Source organism: Mobula hypostoma, chromosome 27 (assembly GCF_963921235.1).
Source record: "Mobula hypostoma chromosome 27, sMobHyp1.1, whole genome shotgun sequence".
Classification (NCBI taxonomy): domain Eukaryota; kingdom Metazoa; phylum Chordata; class Chondrichthyes; order Myliobatiformes; family Myliobatidae; genus Mobula; species Mobula hypostoma.
This window is the reverse complement of record NC_086123.1, coordinates 34,018,771-34,045,678: the sequence shown is the minus strand read 5'-3', so window position 1 is coordinate 34,045,678 and position 26,908 is coordinate 34,018,771. Positions and strand designations below refer to the sequence as shown.

Genomic DNA, 26,908 nt, shown 5'->3' with positions numbered 1-26,908 from the left:
TACAGTTAGGGTTGCCAACTTTCTCACTCCCAAATAAGGGACAGAAATAGCAGTCAAATCCTGGGACACTTTACCCCAGGAAAGACTCCCATGACCATGAAGCCTTGCGCGGGCACCTGTGCGCATGCGTGACGTGCGCATGTGATGTGCAGATGCGCGTACGTGCGGGTTTTTTTTCTCCCCCCCACAAATCCGTTTGCCTTCATCTTCCCAACTATACTGTACATACATTATTTCTACTTTACATAGGCTGTGTATTTATCATATCATTCCTGCTTTTAGTGTTATTTATTTTTGGTTTTATATGTTATTTGGTATGATTTGTTAGGTTATTTTTTGGGTCTGGGAACGCTCAAAACTTTCCCCCATATAAATTAATGGTAATTGCTTCTTCACTTCACGCCATTTCAGCAAGAAAGGTTTCATAGGAACGCTCTACCTTAGCGGGGGAAATACAGGAGAAGGGCGGTCCTGTATGGGACAAACCAATTTAGCCCAATATACGGGATGTTCCAGCAATTACGGGATAGTTGGCAACCCTATGTTCAAGTTCAACAGTGCGTGGCAGGGAATGAGGAAAGGTGCAGCTGACTCATATCATTTCCTCACAGGCCGGTAGCACATGCTTTGCGGCCTGGTACCGGTCCGCAGCCCGGTGGTTGGGGACCGCTGTTCTACACGGTGTCATGATGAATCTCTTCTGCATTTTCTGAATTCTGCCACATGCTCCCTCTAGTGTGGCAATCTGAACTGTAGATAATAATCTGAGTCTAACCAATGTTTGTACAACTGCAATGTGACATTACAACCTGTTTACTCACTGGCCCGGCCTATGAAGGCAAGCATGCCAAATATCTTTCTCACTACCCTCTCCACCTACGTCGCCACTTCCTGGAGTTGTGCACTTGCGTGTGAAGGACTCTACACATCAGTGGTGTCTGTCCAGCAGCACTGAGGTCTTACTTGCTATAGGTGATGATTTAGTGTATGTAGAATTGTTAAAGTACACAGTGCTGCTGAACGAAGGTCAAATGGATCCCCACAGCAATCAAAATCAAACTAGTCGATGAAACTGAGAGCATGAGCCAAATGGCTTCAAATCAACTTGTGACATTTGCGTAACTTTGCGTTCTTCCTTCTGGGCTAAGTTTGACTTAGTGGTCATGCTGAAACGGAGGAAACAATGACAAAGCTTCTAATTTGTTAGTTTTGCCCTGGATCATGGAGAGCTGCCAGTGCTCTCTTAGCAGTGATATTAATGTTGTAACTAAGGTTGACTACATTGTAACACGCAGTCAGTCTCCTAGTATATGGGACCCAGCATTCTCGATACAGTGTGCAGGGTTTTGTGCTGCTGTGGCCGAGACAGGCTGTTTTGCTAGTATCAGGGGTTCCCAACCTTTTTATGCCATGGACCAATACCATTAAGCAAAGGGTCTGTATCTTTTGAGTGAATGTTTTCATTCGTTGCTGGTAAGATCATCATGTTACCTTTCGAAAGGTTTTGCAGCAAAATGTTCTATGCACCTTTCCCAATCTACTCTTTGTTCCAAAAGTTCAAAGAAATCTTTGATTATTAATATCAAGTTTTAAAAATTTTAACTCGGTTTCTGCAGACACTGGAAGTCTAGAGCAGCATGCACACAAAATACTGGAGTAAGGCAGCATCTATGGAGGGGTTACCCTCTCAACCCTTCTCCACACCTGCTCATCACATCCCCCTGGATCCCTTCCTCCTTCCCGTTCTTCCATGTTCCACTGTCCTCTCTTAAATTCTTTTTTAGCCTTTACCTCTTATATGTATCACCTTCTAGCTTAAGTGTAGTGGTTAGCACAGAGCTGTACAGTGCAGGCAACCCGGGTTCAATTCCCCCCACTGCCTGTAAGGAGTTTGTGGGTTTCCTCCAGGTGCTCCGGTTTCCTCCCACAGTTCAAAGATCTACCAGTTGGTAGGTTGATTGGTAATTGTAAATTGTCCTGTGATTAAGTTAGGATTAAATTGGGGGATTGCTAGGTAATGCGGTCAGAAGGGCCCATTCCACACTGTATCTCAATAAAATAATTCATCCCCTCCCTTTGCCACCCACCCACCCCTTCTCCTGATCTCACCTCTCTCCTGCCAGCTTGTTCCCTCACCTTATTCTAGCTTCTGCCCCATTTCCAGGCTTTATTCTGCCCCAAAGGTGCTGCCTGACTTGCTGAGTTCCTCCAGCATTTTAAGAATATTCTTTCAAGAATTTGGCATGCTTTTTAAGTCTGTAGTTACAGAATTCAAAATGTTCTATTTGAAGTTTGAAGCTCTGCTAGGAGTGTTATTCAGATGAATACTGGAGTAGTGGGTGGTTTTGTGTGCCCAACGTGCACGATTGTGTTTGATATTAGAAAGTTCAGTGTGCAGACTTAAGTGACTGAGCCATGTAGACAAGACCACTATCAATCACGTGGCCTTCTTTATCATCCCGAGTTGTATTCTATTTAATCCCTGGTGAATATCTGGACTATTTTCACTGAATGTTCACAGATCCTTTTTGTACTTCAAAGAACTGTTCTGTTCTCTCGTTGTCTCTCACTCTGTCTCTCTGTCTCTCTCAATAATTTGATTATAGATATTGTGCCTCTGACTTTTGAGTTTACAACTGTCTGTCCCCCACTCCATATCTGTGAACACAATTAAGTGTAAACGTTTGGCATTATTCTCAATTGTCTAGCCGTGTAAAACTAGCGGTGGTATTTTTGGACTTTCAGCTGAAGGGTTTGTAAAAGACAAACTAAGTATTTCTGTAGTTAAAATCGTAATGTTCCCCCTGAAGAATGTTTCACAGTTGTGGCACTCCTAAGTTCAAGGTAGATTTTATTATCAAAGTACATATTTGTCACCATATACTACCCTGTGATTAATTTTCTTGCAGACATTCACAGTAAATACAAAGAAACACAATAGAAAAACCTCACGCAAAGACATATAAACAACCAAAGTGCAGGAGACAACATTGTGTAAATACAAGAAAAAAACAATAATAAGAAATAAATATTGTAGATACTTGTAGAGTCCTTGAAAGTGATCGGATCAGTGATGGGGCGAGTGAAGTTGAGTAAAGTTATCCTCTCTGGTTCAGGAGCCTGAAGCTGAAGTTGAAGGGTAATAACTGGTCCTGAACTTGACAGTGTGGGACCTTGGGCCCCTGTACCTCATTCCCGATGGCAGTAGCGAGAAGAGAGCTGGGGTGCTGGCTGTCCTTGATGATGGATGCTGCTTTCCTGTGACAGCACTCCGTGCAGAGAGGTGGGGAGGGCTTTACCTGTGATGGACTGGGCCGGATCCTCTGTTCAAGGGCTTTGGTGTTATCACACCAGGCTGTGATGTAACCAGTCAGTATATTCTCCGCCGTGCATCTGTTGAAGTTCGTCAGAGTATTAGGGTGACATGCTGAATCTTGTCAAAATTGTGAAAGTAGAGACGCTACCACGCCATGTTTGCTCTAGCACTTGCATACTGGATGCGGGGCAGATCCTCTGAAATGATAACACTGAATAATTTAAATTTCTTGTGGCCTGAGCAAGAGCTGGCACAACCCTACGTGGTGTGGGTTTCTGAAAATCCAGCTTAAACACTCGTCTTCCTCGGTAGATTCTGGATGATCTTGAGATTGAGCGTGACCATAACTTCACAGCCATTCCCTCACACATGCTTTTACCCACTTCGTTAATATTCTTGTTCAACAATTCATAAACAAGAGTGTCTGCAGATGCTGGAAATCCAGAATAGCCAACATAATGCTGGAGGAGCTCAGCAGATCAGGCAGATCTATGGAGAGGAATATGCAGTCGACCTGCTACATTTCTCCAGTATTATGTATGTGTTATTCTGTCAGCACTTTTTTTAAAGTTCTGACTCATGTCACCTTCTTTCAATGATCATATAATGGAGCAGAGTCTTTTCTCTGTCAGATCCCTGGTCTCTGATCTAGAATCTGTTTCATATTGTGTGAGTAGCTGTTTTCATCACTGTTTAGGAATTCCAGTGTTTTAATTGATGCCTTTGATGTGTTCATTACACAGTCTTTTCTATTTGAGTTTGTAACTTCTTTAACTTCAGCCCTAGAATTTTGATGGTTTCTGATCTAAATTCAAAAAAAGAAGGATTGTCTGGAACTTGAAAACTTTTATCTACTATTTAAAAAAATGTTTAAAAGTACTGTGCTTTTCCTTTAAAATAACAAACGCTGATTTGATTCTGTTAGATTTCAGCCTCCCTGACGTTGAGGTTCAATACAGGTGCCACTAGCTAAAAATTATGGAGGTAAACGAGAGAGGTATTTCTGATTAACGTCCTCAGATTTGGTGTCTCAAAGGATCATGTTCTAGGATATGAGTCATGCCATAGTTTTGTTCTTCATCCTTGTGTTTGGAGAATCAAAATGAAACTTTTATTAAATCTTCATATAGTTAGACTGATTTTCCCCAATCTGTAACCATTGGTTAGTACCAGCATTCAGCTGGGTTGGAAGGACTTGCCCTCCCTTTCAGAATTGTGCTTTACACACTACTCTTGGATGAGCAGCCCAGTCGGATGAACACAACGACATCAGACCCAGGCAATGAACAAACAACGATGAGGAAGCAGTGTGCATGTGGCAAAATCTGCAAGAACGATCGTGGCTTGAAGATCCACCAAACGAGGATGAAATGTTTGGTGGGAGCAGGAGCAGGAGCAGCACAACGCGCAGGTGTCCAACCTGGTGAGACGAAGGAGGGGCCAGGCCCGGAGTCACCCCATAGTGCCTGGAACCTCCAAGTGTTGCAAGCTAATCCCTCTAACATGAAGTCTAACAGGAGGCGGATCAAATGGCCTGCAGCTAACATGACTTCACTGTGGAAGCAGTTTGATGAAGATGTTAACCAAATTCTGGAGGCAACGGCGAAGGGAGGGGTTGATACAAAGCTGCAAGCCATGACAGCAATTATTGTCAGTATCGCAGCTGAACGGTTTGGAGAAGAGGAGAAGGAAGGCTCCAAAACATCTTACTCGAAGAACCAAAGAGCATTGAGGCAGGACTGGTCAGCAACTGTCAGCAGCCTGGATGGAGAGCGAGGTGTCTCCCAGTGGAGGTTGGTTGTAGGGGATTCGTAGCCCGTTCTTTAGTTAGAGCCTTCAGCATTTTGGGCATCGAGAGAGAGAGGAAGAGGAGAGCCTTCCGCAGTACCACCGATGCGGCAGAGGGGGTCTCAAGATGGCTGTGGCTCAAAGGAGGGGAGCCATGGAGCCATAAGTAGCTAGCCATCTGGACACAAGCTGGGGTCTGATCAGCCCCGGCTGGGTCACCTGGAGGAGGTTGTATGATGTTGAAAGACCCGAAACACCCGATGATTCCAGGAACATCACTGAAGATGTGTCCAGAAGCATCAATAGACGTATGTACACAGCAGTTGCCTCTGCATTTTGTGACATTGAGCAACAAAGTCTCTGCTCTTGGTAAATATCCTTCAAAGGATCTCGCCAGCTAATAGTTTGAAAATGGCCTATAATTAAAATCTAGTTTCAAATGAATGTAGGAAATTGGAATAAAGTCTATGTAAATATTTTAAATGTTCTTTACTGGTGATCGCAGCATTACCCTTTGAGCTCCTGGTGACTCACATCTTGCCCTTTAACTGAAAAATAACAAATGAAATTCACTCGGCATGTTTCGTCATCTCTGTATAATGGACCTGCACATCTTGATGGTGATTCATGTGACAGTTAGAAATCTCCTTTGTCAAAGGACCTTGACCCTAATGCTAGTCAGGGATGGTATCACAGCGGCAGAAAAAGGGGACATTGTGGAGCGAGCTCCATTTGAGTCAGTGTGGGTGGAAGTCAGAAACAGGAAGGGAGCAATTAGTCATATTTGCTAGGCCCCCATTAGCAGCAGCAACACTGAGGAGATGTCTTTGAAAAGGTGCGAAAATAAAAGGGTTGTTGTCATGGATTACTTCAAATTCCCTAATATTGATTGGCATCTCCTCAGTGCTAGGGGTTTAGATGGATAAGATGTGTTAGGTGTGCCCAAGAATGATTTCTGACACAATAGGTTGACAGGCTGACTAGAGAAGAAACCATACTGGATCTAGTACTAGGCAATGAACCTGGTCAGGTGAGCATTTTGGAGGCAGAGACTACAACACCCTGACCTTAACATAGTCTTGGACAGGGATAGGAGCAGATAGTATGAGGAAGTATTTTAATAGGGAAGGGCTAATTATGATGTTATAAGGCAAGACCTTTTGAGCATAAATTGAGAAGAGATGTTCTACCGATGTACAGTGGAAATGTGGAGGTTGTTTAGGGAGCACTTGCATGGGATTTTGGGTAGGTTTGTCCCTTTGAGACTATGAAAGGATGGTAGAGTGAAAGAACCATGGTTGACGAGAGCTGGAGCATTTAGTTGAGAGGAAGAAGAAACTATACCTGAGGTTTAGAAAGCAAAAATCAGACAGGGCTCTTCAGAATTATAAGCTAGCCAGGAAAAAGCTTTAAAATGGATTTAGGAGAGAGCTGGAAGGGGACACAAGTAATAATAAATAATAATAATAATAATGGCTCCGTCTGTCTAAATAGACAATGGATGCTCCCGTCCAGGGCGCAGACCTGCGTGATGAATATGGAGATCCTGGGCTGCCCAGACATCAAGATCCCCCTCTCGGCCTCGTGGATGTGGTCCAAAGGAATGCGAAGCAGTACATTTTGCATCTGTTTGGCTGCAGGAGCTGCCGAGAGGTGACGTGATACGTCATCCAACCACCTTAGGGGCTCCACTTTGGATTTGTGTAGGGTTTACTCCTTAGCCTTCTCTTCTCCCAAAGATACCCACAAGGCAGTGGGATCTGTAACCCTGGATAGGGGCCCATACCGGGTACTGTCAGCCGGAGCCAGCTGAGCCCAGGACTCAAGTAGGATTTGGGAAATCCCCAAGAGTTATACACATGTGTGAAGAACATGAGACTAAATTGAGTAAGGGCAGGACCAATTGTGGGTCAAAGAGAAAACTTGCCTGGAGTCAGAGGAGTTGGAGTGGGTGGAGGGGGGGAGAGTCCTTAATGATACTTTGCCTCAGTATTTACCCGTGAGTATGACCTTGACAAATGTGAGTTCGGCGAGAATAGGCTAATGTGCTAAAGCACAATCCCTGGGTTTGGAAAGGACATGCCCTAAATGACCTGGGGAAATGAGGAAAGAAATTACTGCAGTTGGCGATGATCCTTGCATCCTCACTGGCCACAGGACCAGATGATTGGAAGCTGGTAAATTTTATTCCTTTGTTAAGGAAAAGTAATAATCCTGGGGATTATAGACCTGTGAGTCTTACATCAGTGGTGGGGAAATGACTGGAGAGGATTCTTAGAGAAAGGATTTGGGAGCATTTGGAGAAACATAGTCTGATTAAGGATAGTCAGCGTGGCTTAGTGAGGATTGATCAAAGGTGAGGTTATTGTCATTTTGCACAAGGACATCTATGCACAGGTGCAATGAAAAACATGTTTTCAGCAGCATCGCAGGTGCATGGTATCGTATAAGCAGCATTCACATGAAAAACGTATTAAACAATTTTTACAAGAAATAACTCAATTAGAACAAAATTGCCAAGTGATCAATGTGGTCATAGTGTTACCAAACCATAATGATTGGATTGTGCTCTTAATTGTTGGAAGTAATGTGCAATTCAGTCCAACTGAGGAGGAGAAGATGGCGGCGTGACACAGCTTGCGCGGCCTCTCCGGTGATGAATGTCTGTTATCTGTCAAGTAGGATGGCATGCACAATTCTGATTTGATGGAGGCAGACGTGAGAGCACGGAGGAACATCTGGTGAAATCTGTGAAATGCCTGTTTCGCTGCTGCCGCTCTGAAATCTCCGGAGGGGAAGGCCCCGAATCCTTGGCTTTGCTTGTCACTTGGCGGCCGGGATGGGGTCGAAGCGCTCGGCAGAGATGGTGCCTGGTGCTCGGTGTCGGAGGGCTGGTCGGAGGCTCGAAGTTTTCGGATGGACTCGAGTCAGACTGTGGTCGGGTGCTTCCAGGATGCTGCATCGGCAAGTTGGCGGCGCTGGAAGCTCATGGCAGGGAGAGTTTCTCCCTTCTACTGTCTGCGTGAGATGTTGGGGCTATCGGGACTTTGAGACTTTTTTTTACCGTGCCCATGGTCTGCTCTTCTCAAATTACAGTATTGCTTTACACTGTTGTAACTATGTGTTATAATTATGTGGTTTTTGTCAGTTTTAGTCTTGGTCTGTTTGTGTTTCTGTGATATCATACCGGAGGAACATCGTATCATTTTTTAATGCATGCATTTCTAAATGACAATAAATGAGGACTGAGTATCCTCATAATCTAACTGTTGATAGAAATTTGACTGTTGGTCACTGCTGGACTTGAGGAGTCCTTTTGTGTTGAATAAAGAATAGAGAGTTTTAAAAATTTCCCTAGATACCTTGGCATCATTTATTGGGATGCAAACCCCTCGGTTATTCTTTGTGAATCCATTGTTTTCTGCTTGAATGTCCACCCAACTTTTTTCTGAATATTCACTTACTAAGGTGTCTTACTGCCCTTTATACAGATGCTTGTGCACCTTTGAGTAAGGGATCTCTTTGGACACCTGGAAAAATGTGTGGAACGTAGCTTTTGAACTCGTGGTGTTTTGTCACTGGAAATAAGTATTTGGCCAGGTAACAGTCTGCTTCATGAGCCACAGTGACCTTTGTTTGCACTTGTTTGGAGCATTTAGTCCTGTTAGAACCCACACTGTAAATTAGTACCAACATAGATTGAAGTTTGGGGACTTCTTGAGGCTTCATTGTATGGGAATTGAATTTCATGTGTTATTGCATGACTGCCATCTGCTGTTGAAAGTCGTTACTGCATGCAGATAACAACACTAAATATTTTTCCAGCTATTGTTATTTATCACCTTCCACAAGAACAATGCTCTGAATTGCATGTGCTCGACATGTTCTGATATATAATTATTGCCCTTTCATCTACTTGCCCATCAAATTAATCAAAAAGTGACTGGCATCATCATTTCAGTTATCAACAGAAATGGCAGCATGCTGTATTAATACACACAATGGCCTCTCCACCCATGTTAAAAATAAAAATATTATCTTTCAGCCTTAAATTGATTATTTTTGATCATGCCTGTCCTGAACAGTGTTGACCAATCTGCAGTACCTTTCATAACATCAAAACATCCTAAAGTGCCAAATACTATTGAATTGTAGTTGATAGTATTATGTAATAAACAATCCAGTCCATTGTCACAAAACTAGCTCTCACATTGAGCAACGCTGTAATGACCAGGCTTCAATGCATGAGGCAAACTGAGGGAGAGGTGCTCTGTTTCGCATCAGGGATTAACCTGATCATTTTCAAGAGGCAGAGGAATTATTTTGAGTGAATAATACAATTAGCATGTATGCTCTTAATCTTTGCTACTTCTGTGGTGTTGTTTTTTTACAAAGAGAAGAGCAAGCAGTGCAATTTTGAAGAAATATGTCCAATATTCTTCATTAGATTGCACGTTCTTGTGGGTCATCTGGTCCGTAAGATGGTGACTGGGTAGAGACGCATCTCTACCGAAGGAGGTGTAAGACGCTCCTTCCTTCCGCTTGGCTGCAGGTCACCCTTGAGCAAAGTGTAGCACCTGCTTAGAACCCCGCTGCCTGATCAGGGGCACCTGAAGCCATGGGAGAAGCTGATGCGTACCAAAAGTCCTGGTTATGCCACCACTGATGCCAGGCAGACAACCTCTAAAGAGTATTGATAATGGCTGGGGTCACCCGTCATGTAAAGCCACTTCCCAGAAGAAGGCAATGGCAAACCATTTCTGTAGAAAAATGGTTATGAGAGCATGATTGCTCACATCATACAACAATGCACATTAATGACGATGAGTCCATAAATGGTTGCAGAATGGTGTTATAATGAAAGGAGCCCATCTTCAAGAGTAATCCGCTCAGTCTGACTCCTTCTCCACTCGCCTTGCAAATTTTCTTTTCTGCTTCCTCTCCAGTTTTTCCCTATAACAGTATTCAGTCTATCAGGTCTATGGCAATTCTTGGCATAAATCTATAACCCATTACCCAACTTAATTCACTTTTTATCTTCTCTCATGTGGCAATCGACTCTGTCCTCAGTCTCTTGCCACTCACCTACTGTTGGTAAGCTGCAGTAACCTATCTAGCGTAGTGTGTTGTTGAGGTGGCAGGAACCTGGAGTGCTTGGGAAAAACCCATCCAGATACAGAGTGAACATATCAATTCAATGTAGAGCAGCGGCGGCCAGGATTGAACCTGTGTCACAGTGGCTGTGAGATAGCAGCAATGTCAGTTCTCTGCTCATTGCACCAGCCTGTTCCTATCTCACTGGCTGCTACAGTTGTATTGGTACCGGTTTCCTCTCGTGTTCCAAAGGCATATGGTTACGGTTAATGAATTGTGGATGCGCTCTGTTGGTGCCGGAAGTGTAGCAACACTTGTGGGCTGCCCAGCGCAGTCTCACGGATTTGATTTGATGTAAAAGATGCATTTCACTGTATGCTCCGATGTACCTGTGACAAATAAAGCCAATCTCTGTCTCTTTATTGCTGCCTTTGCCAGTGCTTTTGAAATACTAGCCGTAAAATGAGACAGAAGATTTGCTCTTAGTTCTTTTGCCAGTCACTTGTAATCTTTATTTCACACTTCAATTCCTGTCCATACAAACACTTTTGAAAGCATTGTGGGCATCCTCTGTTCCCAGGAGAACGCCACCAGTTTTTCAAGTATTATCTACTAGTCCTTCATTCATGAAATTATTTTAGTAATTCACTTTTGTATTTGCTCTATATATAGCACCTGCATCTTTCCTGAAGCCTGACTCGCAGTTGGGTGCTTAACAGTTCCCGACTTTCTTACTTTTGTACTCTATATCTCTGTTTATAAAGCATGTGGTGCTGTGTGCTTTTATTAAACTTTTCAACCTGGCACGCCACTTCCACTTGCATGTGTATTCCTCCATCTGTCATCGTTCCTTCAATTATATTACCTTGCTACCTTCTTCCTTCCAAGGTTTAACACTTCTCAGCATTAAATTTCATTTGCAATATGCTCATTCCATTATCTAGTCTATATTCATTAAAGTCTAATACTCTTCTCACCATTCACAATGGCTTCTAGTTTTGTATTGCTCATAGATTTGGAAATTGTCCAGTATACCCTAGTCAAAGCAGTTGCTAATTCTGCTGATGACAAAAAAGGGTAGTAGGTTATGGAGAGAGCAAAGAGGCCACAAAGGGTTAAGATAGGTTAAATGAGTGGGTAAAGGGAGAAATAAGAAAAACATCAACTAAATAGTGATGGGCTGCAAACATCTTGGTGTTCTTAAGCATATCAATATAGGGTCACATTCATATAGTGTCCATAGTTTGCTAAAGGGCAGTATGCTAATATTACAAATAGGAAAGCTCCTGTTTGTTAAGGGGAGCTGAATACAGAAATAGAATTGATGTACTTCAGTTGTATTGGGCACCGGTGAGACCACTTCTGTTCTACCTGCAGGATTGTTGTTACAGTCCTGAAGAAGGGTCTCGACCCAAAGCGTCAACTGTTAATTCACTTCTGGTTCGCGCTGCCTGACCTGCTGAGTTCCTCCAGCATTTTGTGTGTTGTTGCCGTTAATGAAGATGACAGTACATTGGAAATGGTCCAGGAAAGGTTTGCTAAACTGATACCTGCTCTGTGTGAGTTAGCAGCTCACACTTGGGGGTGTGTGGAAAGTTAGCAAGTTTAAACTTGCACCTGCTGGTGTTGAGAACTGCGATAGGGAATTTGATTGAAAGGTCATGAAGGGTGTTGGCAGGATGGAGGCAGAAGGGACATTTGCTCTAATGAAGAAACCTTGACAGAGGAGTCATTTCTAAAAATAAAATAACTTGGCTATTTTATGATGTTTTAAAGTAGTGAGTCTTGGGGATCTCAAAGGTTTGCAGAAACTGATGGATTGGAGACAAGCAGGGGAGTGAGGGGGATGTACAGTATCAGATCAAAAATGATCTTAATAATAAAGAAGTTGTGAAGGGGCCAAAGGTCTTCCTAGTGTGCATGTCTGGGCAACCTTCACTTCTCTCTGTACTGCAGCCTGTAATACGTCGTCAATGTCTGCATGCATCAGCACTGGGATAATAGGTGAGAACTAATGTTTGCTTTGTCACTATCTGGCAAATAAAAGTGGTCTCCATTGTGAGAGAGCCTACCCACCGTAGTTTAGGATTCACTGTCATCACGTCCAACATCCTGGAGCCCGTCGCTGACCAGAACCTGAACAGGAGAGCCACAGGAGTGCAGTGCCTGTTGGAGCTGGTCCACGGTAAATGGCTCAGCTTGTAGCTCCCAAACCCTCCACAGGGCACAAATCTGGAGTGTTCTGAATGCTTTTTGTTTGCATAACTTCAGTTCAACTCATTATCAAGAGGCATCATTCCAGGCAGAGCAGTGCACTTGTTGGCTATTTAACCCACTGAGCTAAAACCTATCATTGGCCTATGCATGTAATATGCCAGCATGGTTTGGGCACCTTTTCTGCTTCTTGCATTTACTTTAAAGCACCTTCAGAATTTGGAAAATCTTGTAGCCTTTACTGGAAAACTGGATCTAACCTATTCAGTTATATTTTTTCTTATCTCAAACTATTACTATTCCTGCAATTTTTTTTTCTTGTACCTTCTGCAGTGATTTAAGCTTCTGCACGGATGTATCTAACTCAATCCAATTGGATTTGCACGTGTTTTATTTGTGTCAGTGTAGGTCTAGTATTTAGATAATTTAACAAGTTATCTAACATTCCTTGCATAATTTGGTGACAGCAGAGGAAAGCGTAGGAAACCTGTTTTGCAATACCCAATCTTCATGCTTACACCTGCTGGTGCTGCCCCTAGTGGCAGAAAGAGAAGATGCAACTCAATAAGTTTTCCCTGGTTGGTAAGCTTGCTCAGAATTAATGAATGTGAGTAGTATACCTTGAAGATGTACTAACTTTTTTTGTGAACCAATTTAATAATATAGTTTGTTTCTTGTGGATAGATTTGGCAGATCCCAGAGAATGGACTGACAGCCTCCATCACTGAACCTGCTGTAACTTTGGAAGGACACTCCAAGAGAGTTGGTATTGTATCTTGGCATCCAACAGCACGCAATGTTCTCCTTAGTGCAGGTGAGATCACAATTTGCTCTGGGATGCTAACATGGGGCTAGAGGTAGTAATTGTGCGGGTGAAATGCGTGCAGGGTACTGGGCCTTGCCTTGTTTTCAGAATCTTAGTAGAAACATCCATTCCAGCTGCCTTAACCACCCTATTCCCACCACGGAACTACTTAGCGAATTATAACTGTAAGTGAAGTTGTTTTAATAATACTGTGGATTCCAGTTAATTGGGCCATTAATCAGGGCAGTCACTTATTTGGGTCAACTCTTAAAGAAAAAACAACTAATCGAGAAAATTGCCGGGACTCCCTTCAGTTATTTGGGACACTATGCTGCTTAATTTGGACAGGAGACTGCTGCTGAACAGCTTCAAACTAGCACCAGCCGCATGAACGCATGTCTGTTAGACACTACACCACGCTTACAGCATCAGTTGTGTGTGCTTGTGTTCAAAAAGCAGTGATTTTTGTCACTGATAGTTGGCAAGAAATAAGTAGTGAGACAGTTCCGAACTATTTTGCTGACTACGGTTTCAAGCATTCAGGCTTGCAGATGCCACGAACAGCCGGGAGTGAAAATGAAATGAAACTCTGCCACTGCTTCAACAAGCTGGGAACTCTGAAGAATTTGAAAGTATGGACAATCATCTTGAATGTTACAATGCAAATGAAGATTTGGAGGATACAATCATCAAAAGTATTGTATGATGGCAGTCCATTAGCTGTTCTAGGGATCTGCACTAACTTTGTTCATTTACAGTCAATCAAAAGAACACGACAGCGTACACTTAATTCCTCCGATAATTATTAGGAACTAATACACAGTTTTATTGGACTGTAGTAGTGTTGGTTGTGTTATGATAAATTCTGTACTTCATTTAAATACATAATTTGTTACTTAGTTATACAGTAGTTTGCACTTTTTTAAAAACCTTTTCCCATAAAACTTAGGCCAATTGAGACAGCCACTTAATTGGGCCAAAATGTACTGGTCCCGATGTGTCCCAGTTAACCGGACTCCACACAAAATTTTGGAGGAGCTCAGCAGGCCAGGCAGCATCTATGGAGAAGAGTACAGTCGATGTCTCAGGCCGAGACCCTTCAGCAGAACTGGAGAAAAATGCTTGAATTTCCTGCACCTGCAGATTTTCTCTTGCTTCTAACTGGAATCCACTGTATTTTGCTTAATGTCAGCTAATTCTAGTGCTATCGAGTGTTTTATTTCTGTAAACATTAAAAGTGCAGGGTATACCGGTTTGTAGTTAACACAAACTATGTTGAAAGGCATATTGCAATTTGGATGGTCATATGAGCAGCTGGTGCATTTCACAAGCCCTGGTTATGCGACCACCGACACCAGGCAGTCAGTCTCTGAAGAGTATTGATTACGACTGGAGTCACCCGTCTTGTAAAGACACCGCCCAGGAGAAGGCATTGGGAAATCACTTCTGTAGAAAAATTTGCCAAAAGCAGGCATGGTCAAAGAGCATAATCGCCCATGTCTTAAGACAAGTCACATAACGATGATGTCTAAGAAAAGGTGAACAAAAGCTTTTTTGAAAAAAAATCATTGCAGTTTTCTGTTGACATGTGAAAGCTGTGGCTCTAAACAACAACTTAATCTCGTATCCCGCTTGCTTCTCTATAAATGCTGCATTGTTTTGCCATCTGAGTCAGACCAGATTAGGCCCCTGGTCTGCACTGGTGAGGTGGTCTGATCAAGGCTGATTTGTGTGATACGCTCAAGGTCATTGCCCTCAGCTGGGGGTGAATGTGACTCAGCCTCTGAATAAAGGTTACTGGACAAATGAACACAATGGCACAAAACTGCTGTGCAAAACACAAGTAACTCCTCTTGCCTCCATGCAGGCAAACACTGAAGCATGAAATTCACCATTTTCTTCTGCACAGCCGTTAGCCGATGATGGAAAAAATGTGTCTGAATATCAGGATCTCAAAATTCAAAGTATTTTTTTAATCAAAGTACATATGTCTCCATATACAACCCTGAGATTCATCTTCCAGTGGGAATATTGAGCGAACCTATGGGATAATAACCATAACAGAATCTCAGACTGCGCAAAGTATACGGTGCACTGGAGCTAGTAATCTCTGACTTTCTGTATGGTTTTGAGACGTGGACTCCCTACATTGGGCACTTGAAAGATGCCATCAATGTTGTCTTCATATAATCCTCCAAATTCATCGGAAGCTGAAGCAAGCAGCACTGGTCATCTTAGTGGTCCTCACTCAGGCCATCTTCCCAGGACTAGATTACACTGGATCACTGCCTTCATTTTCATCCGTATGCCTCACACCCAGACTGACTCTGTCGCAGGAAGAAGATGACAAAGGAGATGATGCAAGGATGTGCTAAATATCTCTAATACCCACTTTGTGCGTAAAAAGAGCGACCTTTTAGTCAGGTCCACGTTCAAAATTTGAAAAGCAGAGTTTTGAGCCAGTTATTTTTTTCAGTTGGGCAATCCACACCAGGGGTGCATGAAAAGAGCTACTTTTTAATCAGGACGGCGATCAATGTTTTGAAGGCAGAGTTTTGTGGCAGTTTTTCTGAGTTGAAGGATTCATTAGAAAGGGCCAATATGAATAATTCAAGAGCAAACAGAGTGGCCATTCTTTGCGTGGCTGTTCTTTTGAGTGTGCCAGTCTTTAGAGTGGCTTTGGCTCATCAGGCTTTTGGGTGAGGTAGACTCTCTCTCTCACTGTCCTTATTTGTTCATTCCTCATCTATTAGTGCATAGTATAGTGAGAGTAGTCTTATGAGGCAGTGCCTTATGAAAACAGGTTGAGTGAACTTGACCTTTTCTCCTTGGAGCGACGGAGGATGAGAGGTGACCTGACAGAGGTGTATAAGATGATGAGAGGCATTGATCATGTGAAAACCAAAGGCTTTCTCCCAGGGCTGAAATGACTAACTTGAGGGGGCATAGTTTTAAGGCGCTTAGAAGCAGGTATAGAGGGGATGTCGGGTGTAATTTTTTCACAAAGTGGTGGGTGCGTGGAATGCACTGCCAGTGATGGTGGAGGCAGATATAAAGGTTCCAATGTGATTTCCCCTTCATCCTTCTAAATTCCAGCGAGGACAGGCCCAGAGCCATCAAACTTTCCTCATATGATAGAATATAGAACAATACAGCACAGCACAGTACAGGCCCTTCAGCCCACAATGTTGTGCCGACCCTTAAACCCTGCCTCCCATATAACCCCCCCCCACCTTAAATTCCTCCATATATCTGTCTAGTAGTTTCTTAAATTTGACTAGTGTATCTGCCTCCACCACTGACTCAGGCAGTGCTTTCCATGCACCAACCACTCTCTGAGTAAAAAAACCTTCCTCTAATATCCCCCTTGAACTTTCCACCCCTTACCTTAAAGCCATGTCCTCTTGTATTGAGCAGTGGTGCCCTGGGGAAGAGGTGCTGGCTATCCACTCTATCTATTCCTCTTATTATCTTGTACACCTCTATCATGTTTCCTCTCATCCTGCTCCTCCCCAGAGAGTAAAGCCCTAGCTCACTTAATCTCTGATCATAATGCATACTCTCTAAACCAGGCAGCATGCTGGTAAATCTCCTCTGTACCCTTTCCAATGCTTCCACATCCTTCCTATAGTGAGGCAACCAGAACTGGACACAGTACTCCAAGTGTGGCCTAACCAGAGTTTTATAGAGCTGCATCATTACCTCGCGACTCTTAAACTCTATCCCTTGGCTTATGAAAGCCTACACCCCATAAGCTTAACTACCCTATCTACCTGTGAGGCAACTTTCAGGGATCTGTGGACATGTACCCCCAGATCCCTCTGCTCCTCCACACTACCAAGTATCCTGCTATTTACTTTGTACTCTGCCTTGGAGTTTGTCCTTCCAAAGTGTACCACCTCACACTTCTCCGGGTTGAACTCCATCTGCCACTTCTCAGCCCACTTCTGCATCCTATCAATGTCCATGCAATCTTCGACAATCCTCTACACTATCCACAACACCACCAACCTTTGTGTCGTCTGCAAACTTGCCAACCTACCCTTCTATCCCCACATCCAGGTCATTAATAAAAATCACGAACAGTAGAGGTCCCAGAACCGATCCTTGTGGGACACCACTGGTCACAACCCTCCAATCCGAATGTACTCCCTCCACCATGACCCTCTGCTTTCTGCAGGCAAGCCAATTCTGAATCCACCTGGCCGAACTTCCCTGGATCCCATGCCTTCTGACTTTCTGAATAAGCCTACCGTGTGGAACCTTGTCAAATGCCTTACTAAAATCCATGTAGATCACATCCACTGCACTACCCTTGTCTATATGCCTGGTCACCTCCTGAAAGAACTCTATCAGGCTTGTTAGACACGATCTGCCCTTCACAAAGCCATGCTGACTGTCCCTGATCAGACCATCATTCTCTAAATGCCCAGAGATCCGCTCTCTAAGAATCTTTTCCAACAGCTGTAAGGTTATGAGTTGCATGGTTTAAGTCCCATGTGCTGCCCCTTTCAGATATTATCAGTGCCAGAAGTTAGTTGTGAAGCAGCTGTGTGTAAGGGTAATAAATGGTGTGGTGGAGAACATGATGGTAATTGTGAGAAGGCATGAGGCCAAAACGTAGTGGTTGTGGAGCTTCTGCAGGGTGTCCTGTACATAAGAAGGCTGTGGAATTGCGGTGTGTTCGGGTGGAAATAGGCCTATCATGTGCAGAGTCTTATCAGAAAGTACAGAAGACAGTGTCAGTGGGTCCTATTCATATTCAAAACACAGATTAAAGTCAGTGTGTAAAGTGCATGATTTTATAACAAGGGAGTCATTGATTGTTGATGAACTGAAATGTGTTTCTTTCATGGCAGATTGTGGTAAATTGTACAGCACAAACTAAAAGGCTGGAAAAAAATAATTAAAAGCTGCAGAAAAACATCTAGAGTTAAAAGACAACTCTAGAAGTTACTAATGATGCTTTACATGGAGGTCAGATAATATTCAGACTTCAAAGCAGGGTTGTTAGTGTGTTTTTAATCTTGCAGTGGAATGCTACAAGTTTGTTAGCTGATGATCAAGAATTTAAGAAATTTGTGGAAGAGTTACCAAATAAACCTGATGTATGTGTACAGGAAACCTGATTGAAATCTTGATTCAGTTTTAAGATGCAAGGTTATGTTGATATAAGATGTGATCGAAAATGGGCAGTGAAGAAGGAGTGACTATATTTTTTAAAATTGGATAGCTCATAGAGTTTTAGAAGTTGGAGCTGTTTATGGGTCACTCGTGGTTGAAATTTGGGGGGAACTAGTACAGGTAATATCTATTTATTTACTTGTATATTGATTTGCGGCTGTTTTAGTCACACCAGCCAGCAACCCTCGATTTAACCCTAACCTAATCATGGGACCATTTACAATGACCTATTAACGAGTACATCTCTGGACTGTGGGAGGAAACTGGAGCACCCGGAGGAATCTCATACATTCCATGGGGTGGGCGTACAGACTTCTTACAGATGACGTGGGAATTGAACCCCAAACTCCGATGCCCATGCTGCAATAGTGTCGCACTAACCGCTATACTACTGTGCACCCCAAAGGGTTTATAACCGTTGTGAAAGGTTAACGCCTGGTGTATTGGAAAGTGTGGGTGGCAGTGGAAAAATAGGGTTATATAATGTGGGTATTTTAATGTTAGTAGTCCTATGTGGAGTTGTGGAGTTGTGACACAGATGTGAATGGGACGGTGGTGGTATACTTTCTGGAAGGTAAAGTGTTTAGTGTGCTTGAATGATGCTCGAGAGTTGGCGGTAATGCATCTTCGTGTTGGTCTGCCAAACACAATTAAACATGATTGGAAGGATTATGAGAAGAGTCTCTGCTGTGTGATGAACTGAGGCTGTGGGTGCTCCAGGCCCTGTGTCCATGGACTCACTTCATTCCGAACGCTGCTTGCTCGCCTTCATTGTTTGAACGATGTGTTTTTTCTCTTTCTCTCTCTGTGCATTGGGTGTTTGTTGGTCTTTTCTTTTAAAGTTTCTTTTTGTTTTGTGGCTGCCTATGGGGAGATGAACTTCGAGGTTATATGACGCGTACATACTTCGATAATAAATGTGCTTTGAAGAAGAGGTTCAGTTGTTGTTCAGACCAAACTTCAAAATGGGGGAGAAACGTGATGACTTTGGTGCCAGGTGAGGGGGTGGGAGGTTTGAGTATCTCAGGGACTGCTGATCTCCTGGGATTTTCATGCACAGCAGTCGCTAGAGCTTACAGGGAATGGTGCCGGAAACACAAAAAAAAACCTGGTGAGTGGCAGTTCTGTGGGTGAAAGCGCCTTGTTAATGAGAGAGGTCAGAGGTGAGTGGCCAGACTGGTTCAAACTGACAGGAAGGCAACAGTAACTCAAATAGCCATGTGTTACAACGGTGGTGTGAAGAAGAGCATCTCTGAACACACAGTGCATTGGACCTTGAAGTGGATGGGCTGCAGCAGCAGAAGACCAGGAACATGCACTCAGTTGGCACTTTATTTGTACCTAATAAAGTGGCCATCGAGCGCATAACAAAACTGAATTTATTTCATACGGTACTAAACTAAGAAAAGAGCATTTGCATTCTGATAATGCCAGCGTTTGGGAAGGAACTAGGAAGCCAGTATGATATAAAGATGCCCACATCTTGGGGGTTTTCATGCTTCTTTAACCAGGTAAGACCATGAGATACAGGAGGAGAATTAGGCCATTTGGCCCATCGAGTCTGCTCCGCCATTTCATCATGGCTGATCCAATTTTCCTTTCTGTGCCAATCTCCTATGTTGAGGAGCTGTTATCAATCTAATGCACGGGTTACAGGGCTAGGCAGCTGGCAGCCTAGATACCTAATGCTTGCTTGTGTATTTGTTGTAAATGTACGTTGGAATAGCCTGAAGGTGAATACCTCATGTTAATTTTATCATATGTAGGATTGGACAATATCATCTTCATCTGGAACGTGGGAACAGCTGAACCCGTGATAACGCTGGATATGCACCCGGATATGATCTACAGCACATCATGGAACCGTGACGGCAGTCTCATCTGCACTGCATGCAAAGACAAGAATTTAAGGGTGATTGATCCCCGGAAAGAGGAAGTTATTGCTGTGAGTGCTTTAATATTCTCGTCAGGAAAAGACCATTTCTATAGGTCCATAGATGAGGTTCCACATTGTAGGCTGCTATGGAAAGTTAGATCGCATGGGATCCAGGGAGAGCTAGCTAAGTAGATACACAGTTGACTTGATGGAAGGAAGCAGAGGGTGGTGATAGATGGTTATTTTCTGGACTAGATGCCTGCAACTTCTGGTATTTCCTGGGGCTCAGAGCTAAGCCCATTGCTGTTTATTATCACTGATATGAATGAGAGTTACAAATCTTTAGCATTGATTAAGCCTGACCCATGAAAGAGGCTTAATTTTAATACGCTGAAGCTGAAAAGAGAACGTATGGTAGTGTGTTTGGAAATTACTAAATTCACAAACAGCAGTAAAGTAAATCTTTTGACCCACTGTGTCCATGCCTGCTATCAAGTATCTGTCTTTGCTGCTCTCATTTTTCGAGTTGTGGATTTTCAATTTTCCAACTAAATAAATAGTACCTGCGTCCACTAACACACTCGGGAGGGGGTTCTAGATTCTAATCACCCTCTGGCTGAAAAAATATTCCTTAAATCACCTCTAAGTCCATTATTCCTTTCCAATCTTTTCAAAGCAAAAGGTTTCTCACTGTCTACACAAAATAATTTGGTAATCTTAGTCAGGTTCACCCCATCTCTGCCGACTGCCTTTCTGGTCTTTCACAATTAAAATTCTACGTTCCCAGCAACACGGGTAAATCTCCTCTGCAGCCACAGGTGAAATCATATCCTTACAATGTTGTGACCAAAACTTCATGCAGTTCTCCAGCTGTGGCCTAATTATAGTGACAGCAGAACCCCTCTCCCCTCCTCCTCTCCCCTCCTCCTCTCCCCTCCTCCTCTCCCCTCCTCCTCTCCCCTCCTCCTCTCCCCTCCTCCTCTCCCGGAGGAACTCAGCAGGCCAGGCAGCATCTGTGGAAAAGTGTAAACAGTCGACGTTTTGAGCCAAGACCCTTCATCAGGACGGGGAAAAAAGATGAGTCAGAGTAAGAAAGTGACTCCTCATTTTTTTTTTTACTCCAGTCCTGATCCATATTGACGCATAATTGCCTTCACCACCTTTTCTCCAAGTGCTGTTCCTTCTGATTTCCTTGAAAAGAGAACCAGCGTCATTGTGTTCCTTAGTACTTCCATGCAAAATCAACCTTGTTAGTCCACACAAAGTACATTATTTCACATTTTACATGATTAAATTCCATCTACCATTAGAGTCATAGAAAAGTACAGCACAGAATTTGGGCCCATTGGCCCGTCTAGTCCATGTAAAACCATTTAAACTGCCCACTCCCATCGCCCCGCACCATCACCATAGCCTCCCTATACTTGTGCTGGCAGCTCATTCCACACGCTCAAGACCCTCTGAGTGAAAAGGTTTCCTCTCATGTTTCCCCTTAAATATTCCACCTTTCACCCTTAACCCATGACGTCTAGTTGTAGTCCCTCCCAACCTCAGTGGAAAACACATACTCATATTTACCCTATCTATACCCCTCATAATTTTGCTTACCTCTGTCAAATCTCCTCTCAGTCTTCTATGTTCCAAGGAATACATTCCTTACCTATTCAGTCTTTTCCTATAACTCAGGTCCTCCAGCCCCAGCAACACCTTTGTAAATTTTCTCTGTACTCTTTCAACCTTATTTACATCTTTCCTATAGGTAGGTGACCAAAATTGTACACAATGCTCCAAATTAGGCCTCACCAATGTCTTATGCAACTTCAACTTAACATCCCATCTCCTGTACTCAATACTTTGGATTATAAAGGCCAATGTGCCAAAAGCTTTCTTTACGACCCTATCTACCTTTCAATGAATTATTTACCTCCAATGAATTGTGTACCTGGATGCCCAGATCCCTTTGTTCTACCACAGCCCTCAGTGCTCTGCTGTTCACTGTAAAAACCTATCCTGGGTGGTCCTACCAAATGCAACACCTTACACTTGTCTGCATTAAATTCTATCTGCCATTTTTGAGCCCACTTTTCCAGCTAGTCCGGATCCCGCTGCGAGCTGTGATAGTCTTCCTCGTATTCATTGTTTTACCTGTCTTAGTAATTTATCAGTGTCAATGTAGCCATGGTTTCTCCTAACCATAAACATCAGCATCAATACTCAGGGCATCATAGACTTAGAAATCATGTTTACTCTATTCCAATCCAGGAGGTAAGTGTATATACAACATTGTGCAAAAAGTCTTGGGCACAATTTATATATCCAGGGTGTCTAAGACTTTTGCACATTACTGTTTCTGTCAACATGGAGCAGAGAATGAGTTTGTCAATCTGGCGGGAGCAAAGGCTGTTGGGAATGGCGAGGGTGGAGTGCCGCGGGAGGGTAGTGACATGTGGCAGAGAAGGAGTGCCAGGGACGGGGCAGTGATGTGAATGCAGACGCCAGGCAAGGTCATTCCAAACAGTTGGTTTATTAATCATTACAGAGGGTCTGTGTGATGGTTCCCACTCCCTTCCCCTTTTCCCAACCATGATTCCCCTCTCCCTGCCTGCTTCCCACTCTCAGTCTACAGTAGAGACCCATATCAGAATCGGGTTTATCATCACTCTCGTAAGTCATGAAACTTGTTATTTTTACCCCTGCAGTAGCAGTACAATACATGGTGTGCTGGTGTTGATGGGGAAACTTGATGCGGCCACAGAAGTAAATGAAGGAATTGATGTGGACTACAATGTGTATCTTGTGACAAGGAGTTCTTTGTTTTTATTTGCTATTAAAATGAAGGATCGTGTGTTTGTAAATTCTTCTTTCTGCGTACAACTCTAGGAATTCAAAGCCCATGAAGGAGCACGGCCTATGAGAGCAGTATTCTTGGCGAACGGCAACATCTTCACCACTGGTTTCAGTCGTATGAGCGAGCGGCAGCTGGCACTGTGGAATGTAGTGAGTATAGACATTCAGTGTTTAACTGTTCCTCATGCACTGCTTCAGCAAAGTCTGCCTTTTCTCTGCTATCTTTTGTTTTTGGAATAAAATAATAAACAGATGTATATTTCAGCTTCTCAGTTATCAGTACTGTGAAAATTGCTTTAGTTAGAGGCTCTTTAGTTAGGATACTCCAGGAGACCATACGATAGGAGCAGAATTAGCCCATTCGGCCCATCGAGTTAGTTCCACCATACCATCAGTGCTCTCAACCACCTTCTTCTGACTTCTCTCTGATGGATGGATACCCTCACTAATCAGGAACCTATCAACCTCCGCTCAAAGTGCATACAATGTCTTGTCCTCCACAGTCGTTTGTGGCAATAAAATCCACAGATTCACCACCTTCTGACTAAAGAAGTTCATCCTGATCTCTGTTCTAAAGGGACGTCCTGTTATTCTGAGGCTGTGCCTGCCGGTCCTAGACCCCGCCCCCACTGTAGGGAACATCCTCTCCTCATCAACTCTATCTAGGTCTTTCAGTATTCGATATGCTTCAGTGAGATCTCTTTCCACAGCACCTCCCTTCTTCTAAACTCCACTAAGTACCGGCCCAGAGCCATCATGTTAACCCTTTCATTCCCGATAAACAACTAGAGTTGTGAATCAGATATTAGTGAAATATGATCTGTTAATGATTGTGCTCTGCTTCCTGCAGCAGAACACTGTTGGGACCTCTAGTGGCCAGGGTTAGATTTTCTGTCTCCTCCAATAGTCCCTCAAGAGTCAAAGTGAAGTGGTCTCCACTCCAGTTCTGATGTGGCCAGTGTGGGGCTTGGAGCAGGAGTTGTATCAGGAGACAGGTGTGTGTTGTTTGGGAAGTGATGCACCCTTCCTGTTTATGCTGGGCTTCTGTGCTGCTGCTGAGCGGACTTGAGGCGCTCGCTGCCATCCTAAATGTTTCTAAGTTTTGGTCCTGGTCCAAAGCTGTTTTAAGAACATTATCTATTTTTGCCAGCCCGACCTTGGAGTAGAACGTCTCTTTCGGGAACCTGGTGACAGGCTTGTGAATAATGAGTTTCCCGTCAGAGATCATTAATGGTTAGGCAACAATGCTGGCAATATGAGCCAAGGAGAGGATGTTGATGTTTGCTTATCTGTAAGGGAATTTTGTGGATTTTACGTTGTGGAGTGTTAGCATCTCCCATTACTGATAACCGTCCAGTGCTTTTAGGTGCTTTGTGTAGATAGTAGATAGCTTGAGCTCTGTGTTTTGAGGATCTCATCTTAAAGCATTTGTTTGCTCAGATAGTTAACAAAACTGACAGTAATGGTGAAATTTGTTGTCAGGATTTGTCCTCCTTGAGAAGTGGTGTCTGAGATACAGAAAATGGCCGGCCTTTTTCCAGCATCTCATGGGGTGAAGGGAGCTGGCGGAACATGATCAAGCTGGACCAAGACCATTGTTTTGCAGCTGTTAAATATAAAGTTCCTTCTTTTATGTGCTTCAGTGAGTAAATTGACAGACTTGTAACTCAATCTCTATAGCACAATAAGGCCACACTCAGGTTGCAGGTGCAACATCTCCTATCCCATCTGGGTAACTTGGTGGCATGAACATTGATTTCTCTAACTTCCAACAATGATTACCCCTGTCTCTTTTTTCCACTCCCTGTTCTGGTTCCCCTGTCACCCCTTCTCCTCACTTGCCCATCACCTTCATCTGGTTCCCCTCCATCCCGTTCTTCCATGATCCACTGTCAGCGACTGAAGTATCGGGATTCAATTCCCAACACTGCCTGAAATGAGTTTGAATGTTCTCCCCATGACCTCGTGGGTTTCCTCCTGGTGCTCTGGTTTCCTGACTCTTTTTCCGAAGGCGTGCAAGTTGTGGTTAGTGAAGTGTGGCTATGGTGTATTGGCACTGGAAGCATGGCGACACGTGGGGTTGTCCGCACTCCTTGGACTGTGTTGGACATTGACACAAGTGATGCATTTCACTGGGTGTTTCAATGTGCATGTGACAGTTAAAGCTAATCTTTATCTGTCTTTTGGAGATGCTTCTGGTTTACTTGGTAAATTTACAGTGGTAAATTGGTTGAGTATTCTCATTTACCGAGCTACAGTGGAAAATTTCTCTTACACACTGTCTGTACAGATCCTTCCACCTCAACAGACCACAGGTTGGTACAAAACAATAATATTGTAGGCTAAAGTGATGCAGTTGGAGAGAGTGCAGTGCAAACAGACAATAAGGTGCAAGGTCATAACAAGGTAGATGGTGGGGTCAAGAGTCCATCTTTACCAGAGTACCATTGAAAAGTTTTTATAACAGCAGGACAGAAGCCGTGCTTGAGACTGCTGGTACATACTTTCAAGCTTTTGTATCTGCCACACGATGGTGGGGGTTGGGGGGAAGAAGAGAATATCTGTTGTGGGTGAGGTCTCTGATTATTTTGACTGGACTTTTACACAAAAACAATATAAAATGTTCTTCTCTCATCAACCTATTAAACAAAGTAAAATCAAAGTTAATCGCAAGATTTGAGACATTTACATGGACAAGAAAGGTTTAGAGCAGGGGTTCCCAACATGGGGTCGATTAATGATAGGGCTCCATGACATAAAAAGGGCTGGGAACCTCTGGTGTAGAGATCTATGGGCCAAACACAGGCATGGGAGTACTTGGATATGAAACTTGTTCAGCACAGACAAGTTGGGCCGAAGGGCCTGTTGTTATGCTGTATATCTCTGACAGAGTTTTTATTACAGCACTTCTCCTTAAACCACTGCTGACTATATTCCCTAAATGATTTTTTATTCCAGATTTTGCCCATTAATTTTCCCACCACCCATATTAGCTGGTGATTTGGCTTGTAACTGATTTCTCAATCAAGTTAGAAACAGTATCACTGCATTAGTCATTTGGCATCATGCCTGTGGTTATAGAGGATTGGAAAATGATGGTCAGAGCCTCTATTTCTTGCCTTGTGTGTATATACAGAAGTGCTGATGCATTGGTTTGTGAATTTGAGCTAAATTGCCATTATTAGTGCCAGGATTGCTTTAGAAAATTATATTTTGAATATATTTTGCACCATGGAAACAAACTCCATTGGATGTTGCCACATTCTCCACAGATGGCATGACCTAAGCACCCTTACCCAGCCTGTTCCTCCATAATCCATTTCAATCACCAATCCGGCTAATTTTGGCCATTGCCATAACTCTGTCTCTGTGGCTCATTCTAGGGTTGAATTCCATTGTCCCACATGGCTCTGTAATCTTCCCCATTCTAATGTGCAAGATTTTTTTTTTAAAGTGTCCTGTACATTTTGTCTGTCCACTATGTGACACTAATCTGCCTAAAATATTTATTGAATTGCAGGATTTATGCAGGTCTGTAAAGCCTTTAACTCGGAGGTTCCTAACCTTTTAATGTCACTGAGCCTTATCATCAGCCAAGTGGTCTGTGGCCCCCAGGTCGGGAACCCCTGCTTTGATGCACTCCAAATGATTTTTACAAACTTATACACTACATAACTTTTAAACTGGCTACTTATAGTGTTTCATCCAATGGCTTCAAGGAGTGGGTCCTTTTCATTCAGCGTAATGTATAAGTCAGTCGATTTGTCAGTCATATTTTCTGTTA

At 43.3% G+C, this 26,908-nt stretch overlaps 1 protein-coding gene across 3 annotated transcripts in view; it reads left to right on the top strand.

Moving 5' to 3' along the window:
* The window catches only part of LOC134338490 (coronin-1C-like), a 181,357-nt gene that overhangs the window by 137,669 nt on the left and 16,780 nt on the right, over nt 1-26,908 (top strand). For all 3 annotated transcript variants that reach the window (XM_063034336.1, XM_063034339.1, XM_063034337.1), the window contains 3 exons: nt 13,097-13,226; nt 20,168-20,346; nt 23,158-23,274. In XM_063034336.1, coding sequence (XP_062890406.1) covers nt 13,097-13,226; nt 20,168-20,346; nt 23,158-23,274 — 426 coding nt within the window. The remainder of the gene's footprint in view (nt 1-13,096; nt 13,227-20,167; nt 20,347-23,157; nt 23,275-26,908) is intronic.